This window comes from Myxine glutinosa, chromosome 4, assembly GCF_964187855.1.
Source record: "Myxine glutinosa chromosome 4, kmMyxGlut1.1, whole genome shotgun sequence".
In the NCBI taxonomy this organism is placed as follows: domain Eukaryota; kingdom Metazoa; phylum Chordata; class Myxini; order Myxiniformes; family Myxinidae; genus Myxine; species Myxine glutinosa.
The window spans coordinates 213,652,565-213,668,582 of NC_136264.1; the positions used below are offsets into that span (position 1 = coordinate 213,652,565).

Consider the following 16,018-nt stretch of genomic DNA (forward strand, 5'->3'; position numbering starts at 1 on the left):
AACCATGAAAAACAATCTTATATTCACAAAATAGCGACGGGGAGAGGGACCCTAGAGGGACAACCACGAGTCACGTGAACAGGGCAAAAGGTGGAAGACAAGGAGATAAATGGGGCGGGGCGAGACCGCACGTGGAGAGAAGCACGTGGACAGAAACACACGATGAGACAACAGCATGCGTGGAGAAAAGGAAATAAATGTTTTTTTTTTTTTTTTTTTTTTTTTTTTTGGGGGGGGGGGGGGGGTGGTTATAAAGTTAGACAAAGAGTAGAAGTTCGGGGGAGAAGAGAAAAATCTAAGAACCAAGCAATACAGCGAAGGAAGGAACTTGAATTAACAGACATCGGCAGGGGAAGCCTCAGGTTACAGGGCCGCGCACGCGGAGCGAACAGAAAACGGTTTATTAATTACAAGTTACGCAAATTTCAAACCAAAACTAACTAGAAACACACAATAACACATGGACAATAAAATAACGAGTGGAAATTTGACAAACACACAACAACAACAACAACATGCATTTTAAGGCCATTTTCCCTGCTAGAGCGGGGGTTAGCCTTGCGGTCCCCATGACAATCTTCTCCATCTTGCCCTATTTTCTGCATCTCTCCTTGTTAACCCTCTTGCCCGCATTTCTTCTTCCACCATCTTTGGCCAAGTCTTTCTCGGTCTTCCCCGTCCTCTACTTCCTTCTACATTCATTTCCATCACTCTTCTCAACCAGTCACTTTCATCCTTCCTCAACACATGACCAAACCATCTCAACCTGTTCCACTTCACAACATCAATCAAAAGCTCTATTGCCATCATCTTTCGCAATTCATCATTTGTCTTCCTCTCTCTCAACGATACTCCGCACATCCATCGAACCATTCGCATTTCCACCCTTTCCAAGCTTCGTTGCTGCTCTACGTTAATTACCCATGTCTCGCTCCCATAAATCATAACACTTCTCACACATGCAGCATACACCTTTCCCTTCAGCTTCAACGACACTCCCCTCCTCATCAGCATGCCACTCAGTTCCCGAAACTTCTTCCATGCACATCTCACTCGAGCAACCGTTGCCGAATCTGATCCACCTTCTCCATTCAGCATGTCTCCGAGGTAGCAAAATGTTTTCACACCTTCCAGCTTCACGCCGTCTCCAAGATCCAATTCAACATTTCCTCCATCTGCAGCTCCTTCTGTGCACACCTTACATTTGAATGTAGCTGCCACACTGGTTAATGACCCTCTCAGACCACTACATTTTTGATGAACCCACTCAGCGAACATTGTACATTGAATGGAGTTCACTCCGACACCCTTCCTGCACACAGCACATGGCCACTTCCCAGTTCTTTCCACCTCACCACATGCTTTACCACTTGCCATCACCTACGTCTTTCCGATATTCACCTTCAGACCTTTTGTCTCCATACATTCCTTCCACTTGTTCATCTTTTCCTTCAGTCCATCCATACTTTCCGCAATCAACAACAGATCATCTGCATACAACAACTCCCACGGTAAACCCTCCTTTACATTCTGAGCCAGCACCTCCATCACAGCTACAAATAGTAGTGGACTTTGTACCGACCCCTGATGCACTCCCACCTTCACCTCAAACTCACCACTGTTCCAGTCCTTCGTCCTTGCAGCTGTGCGAGCTCTTTTGTACATTGCCATCACTACTCTGATCAACCATTCCTCCACTCCTAACTTCCTCATTGCCCATGTCAATACTTTGCGTGGAACCCTATCGAATGCTTTCTCCAGATCAACAAACCCAAGAAACAACTTCTTCCTCTTCTCCATGTACTTCTCCTGCAACTGCCTCACAATAAAAAGCACGTCTGTCGTTCCTCTTCCTGGCATAAATCCAAACTGCATTTCGTCGATCTTCACTTTCTTCCTTATCCTCCTCTCCAACACCCTTTCCAATACCTTCATTCCATGCTCCAATAACTTTATCGCTCGGTACGAGCCACACTCCAGAGGGTCACCTTTCCCCTTGTATAGAGGGACGAGGGTACTCAGTTCCCAATCCACTGGAATGCGGCCTTCTTTCACCACCAGATTACAGATCTCTGTCATTCTCTTCACACCCCAACTCCCTGCTGCCTTCAACATATCTCCCACAACTCCCATCGGCCCTCCCGCTTTTCTACTCTTCATTGCTTTTATCGCTTCCTCAACTTCCTTCTCAGTTATCTTCTCTGCCGGTCCTAAAACTGGGTTACTCTCTATGTTGCCATCCCATTCATTCTCTGTATTCAACAGCATTTCCATATATCTTTTCCATCTTCCTTTAATTCCATCTGGGTCCACAACGATTTGTCCCACTTCATCCTTCAAGCAACTCACCCCCATCACATCACACCTCTCTTTCGCTATCTGCTTTGCAATCCTGAATACTGCTCTCTGACCCTCTTCCGAATCCAAGCGTTCTCCGAACATTTTCCTACATGGCTCCTGCGCCTTTGCTACCTCTTTCTTTGCAGCCTTTTTGGCTGCCTTATAACTTTCATGACAAACACACGATTGGAAAAATACTTAAACTTTTGATGCCCAGAGAGATCAAAAGTCGCCATCTCCATTTAGCATCATTTCATGTCCTAAAAGCCTGCTCTGCTCTCTCTTCACCCTATCATTGGCCCTCGGTCCTTTTACATCTGCTTCGAAATCAGCGATCATCACTGCGTTACATAAACACGGTACAAAAACGGATCACCTTAACTTCAGACATTACATAATCCTTCCAATCGTCAGCAAGGTCATGGAATCAATCTTTGCAGTTGATATGAAATAATTCCTTTTTTCCAACAACCTCATCTCAGATCACCAATTTGGTTTCAGACGAGGTCACTCCACCGTGGACATGCTGCTCCGACTCTCCCAACAGTGGATGGAGGCCCTCAATATCAGACATGAGATCAGGGCCATGTTTCCAGACACATCTCAAGCTTTCAATACAATCTGCCATCCCATCCTGCCTTGCTCTCTAAACTCTCTGCCTCTGGCATCCATGGCCAACTCCACCCCTGTCTTCCTCACTTCCTCTATTCTCGTAGTCAACGTGTGGCTCTCAACAGAATCTTTTCATCTCTTATACCTGTAAAGGCTGGAGTGCCCTCTAGGTTGTGTGCTAGGCCAGGTCCTATCCCTGATCTTCATTAATGATCTCTCCGACTCTCTGGAAAATCCTCTCTCTTTGATGACACCTCCATCTTCTACTGTAAAATCTCTCATTCTTCAGATAGGCATGCAGTAGCCTCTTCATTCTCAGCAGACGTTGATACAATTACGAGAGCTGGTCAAACACCTGGAATACGACTTTCAATCCAGCCAAGCCTCACTCTCTCCGAAAGGATCGTCTGGTGAACCCACGCATCTACTTCCTTAACAAGCATCTTTCAGAAGTTCGATCCCACAAATTTTTAGACCTTACTATTAGCCATGACCTTTCTTAAGCAAACCACATAATGTAAATTTTTATCCAAAGCCAGTCATTGCATGATGGAGGATTCCCAGACGAAGGCATTCTTTGGCACATCTGAACTCTTATCCACCTACAGGGCCTTCATCCACAGCTTGATGGAATACTGCTCTCTCCTCTGGACTGGCACCGCTGTCTCACACCTTGCTCGGCGTGTTGCTGTCAAAAGCAAGGCCTTCAAAGTCATTGGAGTCACCTGCGCTGAAGCTCAGTCTATTGGCCTATCACTTTCCCCTCTTAGACAAGGTCGGTGGTCTCTGTCTTCTTCCGGCTCATTTCTGGTCTTGCATTCTCTGACGTCTCCACGCTCTGCTTCCTCCCCCCCCCCAACCCCCTCCAGGTTTCTGAAGGGCGCACACGGTTTCTGAAGGGCGCACACGGTTTCTGAAGGGCGCACACGGTTTCTGAAGGGCGCACACGGTTTCTGAAGGGCGCACACGGTTTCTGAAGGGCGCACACGGTTTCTGAAGGGCGCACACGGTTTCTGAAGGGCGCACACGGTTTCTGAAGGGCGCACACGGTTTCTGAAGGGCGCACACGGTTTCTGAAGGGCGCACACGGTTTCTGAAGGGCGCACACGGTTTCTGAAGGGCGCACACGGCTTCTGAAGGGCGCACACGGCTTCTGAAGGGCGCACACGGCTTCTGAAGGGCGCACACGGCTTCTGAAGGGCGCACACGGCTTCTGAAGGGCGCACACGGCTTCTGAAGGGCGCACACGGCTTCTGAAGGGCGCACACGGCTTCTGAAGGGCGCACACGGCTTCTGAAGGGCGCACACGGCTTCTGAAGGGCGCACACGGCTTCTGAAGGGCGCACACGGCTTCTGAAGGGCGCACACGGCTTCTGAAGGGCGCACACGGCTTCTGAAGGGCGCACACGGCTTCTGAAGGGCGCACACGGCTTCTGAAGGGCGCACACGGCTTCTGAAGGGCGCACACGGCTTCTGAAGGGCGCACACGGCTTCTGAAGGGCGCACACGGCTTCTGAAGGGCGCACACGGCTTCTGAAGGGCGCACACGGCTTCTGAAGGGCGCACACGGCTTCTGAAGGGCGCACACGGCTTCTGAAGGGCGCACACGGCTTCTGAAGGGCGCACACGGCTTCTGAAGGGCGCACACGGCTTCTGAAGGGCGCACACGCTTTCTGAAGGGCGCACACGCTTTCTGAAGGGCGCACACGCTTTCTGAAGGGCGCACACGCTTTGTGAAGGGCGCACACGCTTTGTGAATGGCGCACACGCTTTCTGAAGGGCGCACACGCTTTCTGAAGGGCGCACACGCTTTCTGAAGGGCGCACACGCTTTCTGAAGGGCGCACACGCTTTCTGAAGGGCGCACACGCTTTCTGAAGGGCGCACACGCTTTCTGAAGGGCGCACACGCTTTCTGAAGGGCGCACACGCTTTCTGAAGGGCGCACACGCTTTCTGAAGGGCGCACACGCTTTCTGAAGGGCGCACACGCTTTCTGAAGGGCGCACACGCTTTCTGAAGGGCGCACACGCTTTCTGAAGGGCGCACACGCTTTCTGAAGGGCGCACACGCTTTCTGAAGGGCGCACACGCTTTCTGAAGGGCGCACACGCTTTCTGAAGGGCGCACACGCTTTCTGAAGGGCGCACACGCTTTCTGAAGGGCGCACACGCTTTCTGAAGGGCGCACACGCTTTCTGAAGGGCGCACACGCTTTCTGAAGGGCGCACACGCTTTCTGAAGGGCGCACACGCTTTCTGAAGGGCGCACACGCTTTCTGAAGGGCGCACACGCTTTCTGAAGGGCGCACACGCTTTCTGAAGGGCGCACACGCTTTCTGAAGGGCGCACACGGTTTCTGAAGGGCGCACACGGTTTCTGAAGGGCGCACACGGTTTCTGAAGGGCGCACACGGTTTCTGAAGGGCGCACACGGTTTCTGAAGGGCGCACACGGTTTCTGAAGGGCGCACACGGTTTCTGAAGGGCGCACACGGTTTCTGAAGGGCGCACACGGTTTCTGAAGGGCGCACACGGTTTCTGAAGGGCGCACACGGTTTCTGAAGGGCGCACACGGTTTCTGAAGGGCGCACACGGTTTCTGAAGGGCGCACACGGTTTCTGAAGGGCACACACGGTTTCTGAAGGGCACACACGGTTTCTGAAGGGCACACACGGTTTCTGAAGGGCACACACGGTTTCTGAAGGGCACACACGGTTTCTGAAGAGCTCTAGTGTTTGGGTTTGTATCCAACTTCTCCACTTGTATCCTACTCCTCCTCCTTTCCTTTGATGTCATTACTCCCCTGGCCCATTCTTCCAACATATGTCCCTTGATGTTGCTATTTCTCCCCTTTCCATCATGCTCTTCTTTTTTATATTCTGGTCCATTCTGTGTTCTCGAGCCTTCCATGAGCCTCGACTTTGTTTTTGCAACGGAGATCGTTCTTAACCTGTTCGTGGGTGTCCCCAAAGGGCTAAGGTGAAAATAACCAGCAAGGACGTCATGCTGCACTCTGACACAAATATGGCATTAAAGAGTCAAGGCAGTCGAGTCACCTGCGGTGTACTTGGACACCTGTTGGCTCTAATTTTGCAGGTGAAGCCAAATGTACTCACGGTGAGGGCTTGCAGGCATTTGGGATACCGTCGGTGGTGCGGGAGGACTGTAAGGAGGTGGTCGGCGGAGGGAGAGGTGCGGGCGATATTTCCTCAGCGTTGGGACCCCTTTACGGAACTCTCCCGACCCTCTCGCTGCAACTGAGAAGATCTACAAAGTGGAAGGACAAAATGGAAGACGTTAAATGATCATTTGTTGTTTGATTCCACTTTCTGACACATTATTCAATTGTTTCAGTCTACACTGCAAACCTTCTGGTGGTGATGGATGAGGATTTCCACCACAATGTTCTGGAATTTTATGTCTAGCAATGCAGCGACGGACTCGTGCTCGGCGCGCAGCAGACCAGGACCGAAACACACAGCCAGGTTGGCGACGGGCATCCGGTTCTCCTGACTGCGAGCCGCCACCCTAAGGTAGAACGGAGTGAACGCCTTAGCAATGCAACGCAGAACCAAATGAGATTTGAGAGCCAGGTATCATACAGGTAACACAATCGAAGCGTGTCTACCTTGTTTACTGTAAATCTTGTAATAATCTGGTTTGCTTTCTGAGACACTATTATACTACTGCTGCTAGTAATAAATTGTTACACAGTTGAATGAGCGGCCATGTTCAAACAACACAAGCAATGTAGAAAAAAAAATCTCAAGTACTTTACAAGGTGTTGAATAACCAGGTGCAGCATCATCCTGTTTTCCTCTGGAAGGTCGTACACAAGTCCATGGATAGACGTCAATCGATCCTCCTCCGTCTCTAGTTCTGCACACACCAATCAACAATCTGTTAAATTCCGCTCTACTCGAGGGCCTCTCTACCATGTTGCTATGTGAAGGATATTTTGGATTATTTGATCCCTTTCATCACATCCTTGAAATTTTCTGAAGCAAGATACAAGTATAAACAAGCGTTACGCCTCGGTCCCCCGTCGGTGAAGTGATGCGAGTTGACAAAGTGGAAGACGCAAGGCGGCCATCTTGGATTTTGACGTGGCGACCAATTTTCAATAGCGTTCTCTGTGATGCGTAGATACACCCACACACCAGATGAGAAGTTAGTAGTTCGTTTATTTTTCAAGATATTCCGCTCACAAGGTTCAGACATACATGGCGGCGGCCATCTTGGATTTTGACGTGGGAACCAATTTTCAATAGCGTTCTCTTTGATGCGTAGACACACCCACACACCAGATGAGAAGTTAGTAGTTCGTTTATTTTTCAAGATATTCCGCTCACAAGGTTCAGACATACATGGCGGCGGCCATCTTGGATTTTGACGCGGGGACCCAATTTTCAATAGCGTTATTCCTTTTGCCTAGATACACCCACACACCAGATTAGAAGTTGGTACTTCGCTTATTTTTCAAGATATTCTGCTCACAAGGTTCAGACATACATGGAGGCGGCCATCTTGGATTTTGACGTGGGTTGCACCCGCACACCAAATTCGAATGCGGTCCTTCGCTTACGCACGCACGGGCGGAGGGGAAAACCATAGTCCCCCTTTCGCTCCGCGGTGCGACGGGGGACAACAAAGTAACCAGTGAATGTAAAAGTGTGAAAGATTATTTCCCCGCAGATTTTGTCCTATTTTCCACCATTTTGAAAAATCAAAATATTTCCTTACATTTGAAGCCGAGTCCACACACGAGGGAAAAGTTGCCCGACTTGGTTGCATGCAACCGGATCACTTACATGTGCACGTTGCATGTTGCTTACACGTGCACGTGCACGTGTGCACGTGTGCACGTTACATGTGCACGTTGCTTATGGTGGAGACGGGCTCTACTTTAACCAACAAGCCGAGCGATTTGTCATGAAACATTTGATCGTGTGCACACTTGCAAACTACAATTGGATGGTTGTTGCAATCTTGACCATTTGTATAATTTCCTGAGGAAAATCTTGACATTATATACGAGGCAGTAAATGTACAAAAATGACTGCAAAAGTCGTCTGCAAAGGAAGCCATCCGTTAAACGTTCAACACAGACAGACAGAAATATTTTCTTTTTGTAGAAATAATCACTGGTGATTATACGGAAACCAATGTTGAGGAAAATAACAAAGTCACACATGTGCAAAGGTGAACATGCACGAATGTCAGCGCGCACGCACACACACATACGACCAAATACCCGGACATCAAAAATAAGGTCAAGAGATCTTGGAAGCTGAACGGAATTGAAATTGTACCAGTGAAAATTGGAGCAATAGGAATGATGAAGAAGAACCTCACTGATATTTTGAAAACCATCCCCGGAAATATTACCACAATTTAACAAGTGATTGACACACACACACACACACACACACACACACACACACACACACACACACACACACACACACACACACACACACACACACACACACACACGATGTTGCTTCTTTGACGACTCCCTCTCATCAGGGACTGATGGGACCGAAAACAGCGCAGAATAACATATTCAACGGGAGCTAAGACTGACGAGGGCAGCAACTTTGGTGGAAAAGAGGACGGTGCGCGAGACACCCAGTGTTGTGCCGTTTGACATGAGTTTGCGATGTGGCCTAGGCTTTTAGCTGCTTCGATGAGGCTGAGGGCCACTCGCGTGGTGCCCGGTGTTGCGCTGATGAACATGCGTTTGGGACATGGCCTGGCTATGCAGCTTGGAGAACTTCATCGACTCCGTCCTCTTCAGGGTGGGACCGAGCTTCGGTACGGTCGAGGATCATGCTGAATATAATAGTTTCGGTGAGGTCGAGGCGTTTGAGATGTGGCTTCGTATGCTTTGTTGACTCCTTTAGTGCCCTTTGTCTCTCACACCAAGGATGACTCCCTTTTGGTGACGTCTTCCCACTATGGGCAGAAGGGACTGAGGTTTGGTGGGACCGCGTGTGGAGATGGCAACCGGTGGCAGCGGTATACCGTGTCAGGATGAGCAAAAACGTCCCTGGGTTGGCGACGCATTGTATGGACCTGTGGGCGATGGCTCCACTGTGAGGCTGGCGACAAAAGCTGAAACTCGCATGCACCATCCACAGAGAAGAGAGGTAAACCCAAAGTGGTGCCATACCCGAGAGAAATGAACGGTGCCGAGATGCCGGGAGAGGATGAGAAAAGGGCAGGATGGAGAGAGGAGAACGCCAGGAGGGGGAGGATGGAGGATGGCAGGAAGAGGAGAAAAGTGTGTTGAAAAGAAAGGAAAATAAAGCACGAAATGTTGGAACACAGAGTCCGCACAGAATTTCTGTGTATGTGCAGTCTCCAATCCCAGCAGATGCGCGCTGAAAAATAAACAGCCTGCACCTCCCCTTGTGAAGAAAGGATCGTCTCACAAGAGACAGGAATCTGCAGAGTTTAAAAACTAAAGAAAACATCAAGCTCCACAGAAGAAATACGAGACCGGCACTCGGTAGAGTGCTTACCTCCACCAGGTCGAACAGCTTATGTTTTGCATTCCACTTATAGGCCGGATCTGGATTCAGACCTGAACCAAAATCGGACCGGCTTGTTCTTGTCACCTAACCAACTCATCCACCTGGTATTGTCATAACTCGTTCACAACTTTTGACATATCATGCTGTATATCGCTTTTGACCCGATCTTTCAATGGTGAAGAATCACTGAAAAATTCCCATATCCGGATCTTCACCAAAATATCATCATTTTGCCCTTGTCACACACCGAACCTGTCCACCAAATTTGGTCCGCATCCATCAACAACGTTCTGAGATGTCCTGTTCACAGTTCATGACGTGTTCACATGTTCACGAATCCATCAACAGACAGGGGTGAGTAAACAATAATTGAGAACAAGGAAGCAACGTACACGTACGACCTGATGATCACATCAAGCGTGAACATAGGCAAAGCATTGCGACCGGATATCGTACTTACAGTGCATTCAGAAAGTATTCAGACCCCTTCACTTTTTTCACATTGTTATGTTGCAGCCTTTTGCTGAAATCGTTTAAATTCATTTTTTCCCTCATCAATCTTCACCCAATACCCCATAATGACAAAAGAGAAAACAGGATTTTAGAAAGTTTTGCAAATTTATTAAAAAGAAAAAACTGAAATATCACATTGACATAAGTATTCATACCCTTTGCTATGTCGCTTGAAATTTATCTCAGGTGCCTCCCATTTCTCTTGATCATCTTTGAGATGTTTCTACACCTTGATTGGAGTCCACCTGTGGTAAATTCAATTGATTGGACATGATTTGGAAAGGCACACACCTGTCTATATAAGGTCTCACAGCTGACAATGCATATCAGAGCAAAAACCAAGCTTTGAGGTCGAAGAAACTGCCTGCAGAGCTCAGAGACAGGATTGTGTCGAGGCACAGATCTGGGGAAGCCTACAAAAAAATCTCTGCTGCATTGAAGGTTCTCAAGAGCACAGTGGCCTCCATAATTCTTAAATGGAAGAAGTTTGGAACAACCAGGACTCTTCCTAGAGCTGGCCACCCGGCCAAACTGAGCAATCGGGGGAGAAGGGCCTTGGTGAGAGAGGTGACCAAGAACCCGATGGTCACTCTGGCTGAGCTCCAGAGATCCTGTGTGGACATGGGAGAAACTTCCATCTTCCAGAAACTTCCATGGGAGAAACTTCCATGAAACGGTTGTCCTTCTGGAAGTTTCTCCCATCTCCACTCCACACAGGATCTCTGGAGCTCAGCCAGAGTGACCATCGGGTTCTTGGTCACCTCTTTTACCAAGGCCCTTCTCCCCCGATTGCTCAGTTTGGCCGGGTGGCCAGCTCTAGGAAGAGTCCTGGTTGTTCCAAACTTCTTCCATTTAAGAATTATGGAGGCCACTGTGCTCTTGGGAACCTTCAATGCAGCAGAATTTTTTTTGTAGGCTTCCCCAGATCTGTGCCTCGACACAATCCTGTCTCTGAGCTCTGCAGGCAGTTCCTTCGACCTCATGGCTTGGTTTTTGCTCTGATATGCATTGTCAGCTGTGAGACCTTATATAGACAGGTCTGTGCCTTTCCAAATCATGTCCAATCAATTGAATTTACCACAGGTGGACTACAATCAAGGTGTGGAAACATCTCAAAGATGATCAAGAGAAATGGGAGGCACCTGAGGTAAATTTCAAGTGTCATAGCAAAGGGTCTGAATACTTATGTCAATGTGATATTTCAGTTTTTTCTTTTTAATAAATTTTCAAAACTTTCTAAAATCCTGTTTTCTCTTTTGTCATTATGGGGTATTGAGTGTAGATTGATGAGGGAAAAAAATGAATTTAAACGATTTCAGCAAAAGGCTGCAACATAACAAAATGTGATAAAAGTGAAGGGGTCTGAATACTTTCTGAATGCACTGTAGGTACAAAAAGAAAAGAAGGCATTGCTCATTGACGTGTCAGTACCCAGAGATTTTGGCGAAAACAACACAAATCTAGAAAATGACCAAATACCAAGATCTCAAAATTGAAGTTGGTATTTCAACCTATTGTTATTTCAATGACACGACAAGGGATTGAACTCAAGACCCTGATATCTTTAGCCAGCAACCTGAACCATTGATCCAACACCAGGCTTGCCACAAGTGATTGCAGTTATCAATGTTGTTGCACGACCAATCAGTCAGGTATGGACTCATCTCAAAGCAATACCTGGATGAAACATAACCGCTTAGTATGGCCTAAAGCTAAAGTCTGTTCTCGTTAGAAAGTCTCTTTACAAAGCAAAAACAACTTTATGTTGCAGTTATTGAAATATCTCTCAACAACACTCTCAACAGTAATATTGGAAACATTACTTACAATATGCCGGGACACGGATGTTGGTAAGAGACGGGCGCGGCATTCCTCGCTCTTCCACGAGCCTCGACTTTGTATACAAAACATAAAAAGGTACGATGGACTGCAGCAGTGTGGGGCGCATACTTGCAGCTGTGATGAAACGTTGATGCAGCTTGAAAGTCATCAGTGGTTCATGTAATAATCTGTATCGATAGAAAAACACAGAAAATTAACTAGAACGGCACTCAGTAGAGGGCATACCTCTGCCTGGTTGGCCATATCACTCAATGGTGAAGAATCACTTTAAAAAATTCTTCAAGCTGGCTCCAGATCCAGATCCGGATCTTCACCAAGAATGAATCGATTCTTCCTCGTCACACACACAACCTGTCCAACAAGTTTCGGCCAAATCCATCCATAACTTTTTGAGATATCCTGCTATGTATAGTTTTTGGCCCAATCTCCCAATGGTGAAGAATCTCTTTAAAATTCTAGTAGCCGGATCCGAATCCAGATCTTCATCAGAATATAATCATTTCATCCTTCTCACATATGCTACATCTCTGCCAAATTTCGTCTGAATCCGTCCACAACTTTTTGAGATATATTGTTCACAAACGGACAAACACACAAACAGACAGATAGAGAGACAGACAGGGGTGAAACATAACCTCCATCCACCTTTGGTGGCACAGGTAATAAACCGCATTTACAGTCACGTGAAGAAGTAAGTACACCCCATGTAAAGTTTTGACTTTTTCAACATATTTCAACATACAGCTATTTGATCTTCATTTGAACCATATTGATAGATGAAGGTGATATAATATAACAAATATCATGAAACATTTACATTTTGTAGTCCATTGTATAATTTAAATAAACATGAATGCAAATTTCGCATGTGGAAAAAGTAAGTACACCCCTACATTTATCACTACTTTCAAATACCTAAAATTAGAATCAGGTGCACCAGCTCAGGTGTAAATGATTAGAACATCGTTATAGAGGATCATGGAGGAACCTGTCTTATTTAAACCTCAGACATTTAGTTTGGTTTGCTCTTTGTTGTTGAAGTGTGCGGTGTCACCATGTCTAGATCAAAAGAGCTCTCTGAGGCCTTCAGAAAGAAGGTTAGAGATGCCTACGAGTCTGGGAAGGGATTTAAAAAGATCTCCAAACAATTTGAAATCAATCATTCGACTGTCCGGAAGATTATCCACAAGTGGAGAAGATACCAAACTGCCAACTTGTTCAGGCCAGGCCGCCCCAGCAAGTTCAGCTCGAGAGCAGACCGCAAGATGCTGAAAGAAGTCTCTAAGAACCCCAGAATGTCATCACGGGACCTACAGGTAGCTCTTGCCACTGTTGATGTCAAAGTGCACGAGTCTACCATTAGAAAGAGGCTGCACAAATCTGTCGGAAAGTTGAAACTCAACCGAAGGTGGACCTTGCACCATGACAATGACCCTAAACATCTATCTATAATTCCAGCAATCTCTGTGTGTATGTTTGTATGTTTGTATGTTTGTATGTTTGTATGTTTGTATGTATGTTTGTCTGTGACCGCTGTTTCTCGACAACTACCGGTCCGATATACTTGAAACTTGCCAGGTATATTGCTGGGGACCCGAGGATGTGCCTTTTCAAGGTTTTAAATTAATCGCAGAAGTAGTTACCGAGCTATGTCCAAAAAACGATTCAACCAATCAGAGAGCAGCGAGCTATCACGTGTGCCGAACGTGGCGAACAGACTCTGCCTCGGATGGCACATTTGAGAGCGTATTCATTTATTTCCCGTCGGCAAACTATGTTGGCGCTATGTTGGCGTTAAACGATGTTTTAAAACTAATTAAAACTAATTTGCGATTCTTTCGCTTTCCTGCGATATGCGACCTTCCGGACAGTCAAATGAGGACGTCACTTCCGGACTTACGTAGCGGCGAGCGGGCGCCATTTGGAGGAGCTGGGAGGACTCAGTCGTGATAGAGTGAGCCTGAGTGAGTATATCAAGACAAGAACAAGATCTACAAGGAGGTATGTACGGTGCGATTCATATAATATATTGTTTAGTTATCGTCGATGAGGAATTTGGGGACCCGATTAACTGCAGCGCCATCCGAGCTGCGGCGTCGGGACGATACATTCATTGTACGGTAACATCACGCACTTACGGGCACGTCCTATATATATAGTACGGGCATGCCCTAGTACCAGTAAATCCACCAAGGAATGGCTGAAAAGAAAGAAATGGAGGGTTCTGGAATGGCCAAGTCAAAGCCCGGATCTAAATCCCATCGAGATGTTGTGGGGGGATTTGAAACGAGCTGTGCATGCAAGAAACCCCTCAAACATCGCACAGCTGAAAGAATTCTGCATGGAGGAGTGGGCAAAAATTTCTCCCAGTCGATGTCAGAGAGTGCTCGACAGTTATAAGAAACGCCTTGTTGAGGTTGTTTCTGCCAAAGGGGGCAATACCACATATTAGAGCCAAGGGTGTACTTACTTTTTCCACATGCGAAATTTGCATTTATGTTTATTTAAATTATACAATGGACTACAAAATGTAAATGTTTCATGATATTTGTTATATTATATCACCTTTATCTATCAATATTGTTGAAATGAAGATCAAATAGCTGTATGTTGAAATATGTTGAAAAAGTCAAAACTTTACATGGGGTGTACTTACTTTTTCACGTGACTACGAGGATGGCTATCACTTAGAGGGGAACCCAAACGCTTAGACGATGTCAATACTGATCTATCCTTTGCTACCCTACAAAATAGATATGATGTGTCTTTTTCTGATTTCTGATTTCTAAAATTGGTAATTTTGTAATTTAAATGGACTCAAGCCGACGGACCTCATCACTTACGCAGTGACAGCCCACTGAGCTATTGAGTCTTCAGGATAGCCTCAGAAGTTTCACACACTAACACCGCAAGCTTTGCTATGGCCGACGTCTTACGTGCCTGCCAGGCAGACCCCGAGTGTGTGTGTGTGTGTGTGTGTGTGTGTGTGTGTGTGTGTGTGTGTGTGTGTGTGTGTGTATTCACAATCGTTCCAGTGTCTCAGACCATGCCATTCATGTTTATTTGTAATAGATCTGTTTAGCTTAATTGATTTACATCACTTCCATCACTTGAAGCTAGGAATGCATTCATGTTTGTTTGTGTTTCATCATCGACTTAGTTGAATTGTGTTGCAGTTGGTTTGATGTAACGTTTATTTTAACAGTCGGTTTGATTTAACATCCCAAAATTTGGTTTGATTTGGATTAACGGTTTGTTTTGATCCAACGCGTGCGTGCACGCACGCACGCACGCACGCACGCACGCACACACACACACACACACACACACACACACACACACAACACAGGCCTGACGAATAAAGCAGTTATCTTGCACCCCCCCCCCACCCCCCCACAACTCTTTCTCCCTCCAGCACCCCCACACTCCCACAATCCCCTATCAACCATTAACCTCCCCCCCCCCCCCAAATACCCAACACCATCCCACACCCTCCACAATCCCCCATTAACCATCACCCCCCCAAAATACCCATCACCATCCCACACCCTCCACAATCCCCCATCAACCATCAACCATCAACCATCACCCCCCCAAAATACCCAACACCACCCCACACCCTCTACAATCCCCCATCAACCATCAACAATCACCCCCCCCCCCCCCCCAAAATACCCAACACAATCCCACACCCTCCACAATCCCCCATCAACCGTGTGGCTTGGCAGTGTCCGTGCTGTATTTATTCTGGAGTAATATAACTGATTTATCAATTAATGCAAAATCCCTGATAAACCGTCAATTGAACAGAAAAACAAAACCTACCAATCTGTCATGAACATTCGAGTGATGAAATGTAGACCTAATGTGTTAGCAAATCAAAATCGTGATTCAAAAGGGTTTTAACTTACCTTAGGTACGCTTTGACAGTAGAGCACAGAGCTCTAACATCCCAGACGTCATCGTTTTCCATGTTCAGTTCCGTCACACTCCGGCAATCTGCAAGAAGCAGTCATAGAATACCAAAAGGAACAATTAAAAAACCCGATTTGAAACAACTAGTTAATTCGAGCATGACATCTTCATCTTGATCTTCATCTTTCAGCTATGTGCAGCAGCGAAAGCTCATGGCGGAGCTTGTACAAGGTCAACAGGAAGGACTAAACTCACAAAGTAA

General features: G+C 46.8%; 1 protein-coding gene across 3 annotated transcripts in view; it reads right to left on the reverse strand.

Annotated features, from left to right (window-relative positions):
• Nucleotides 1–16,018, reverse strand: part of LOC137425699 (rho GTPase-activating protein 26) — a 117,883-nt gene that overhangs the window by 11,731 nt on the left and 90,134 nt on the right. For all 3 annotated transcript variants that reach the window (XM_068114387.2, XM_068114389.2, XM_068114388.2), the window contains 5 exons: nt 15,753–15,840; nt 11,950–12,008; nt 6,721–6,826; nt 6,316–6,475; nt 6,064–6,214 (listed from right to left, as the gene is read on the reverse strand). In XM_068114387.2, the coding sequence (XP_067970488.2) occupies nt 6,064–6,214; nt 6,316–6,475; nt 6,721–6,826; nt 11,950–12,008; nt 15,753–15,840 (564 nt within the window). The remainder of the gene's footprint in view (nt 1–6,063; nt 6,215–6,315; nt 6,476–6,720; nt 6,827–11,949; nt 12,009–15,752; nt 15,841–16,018) is intronic.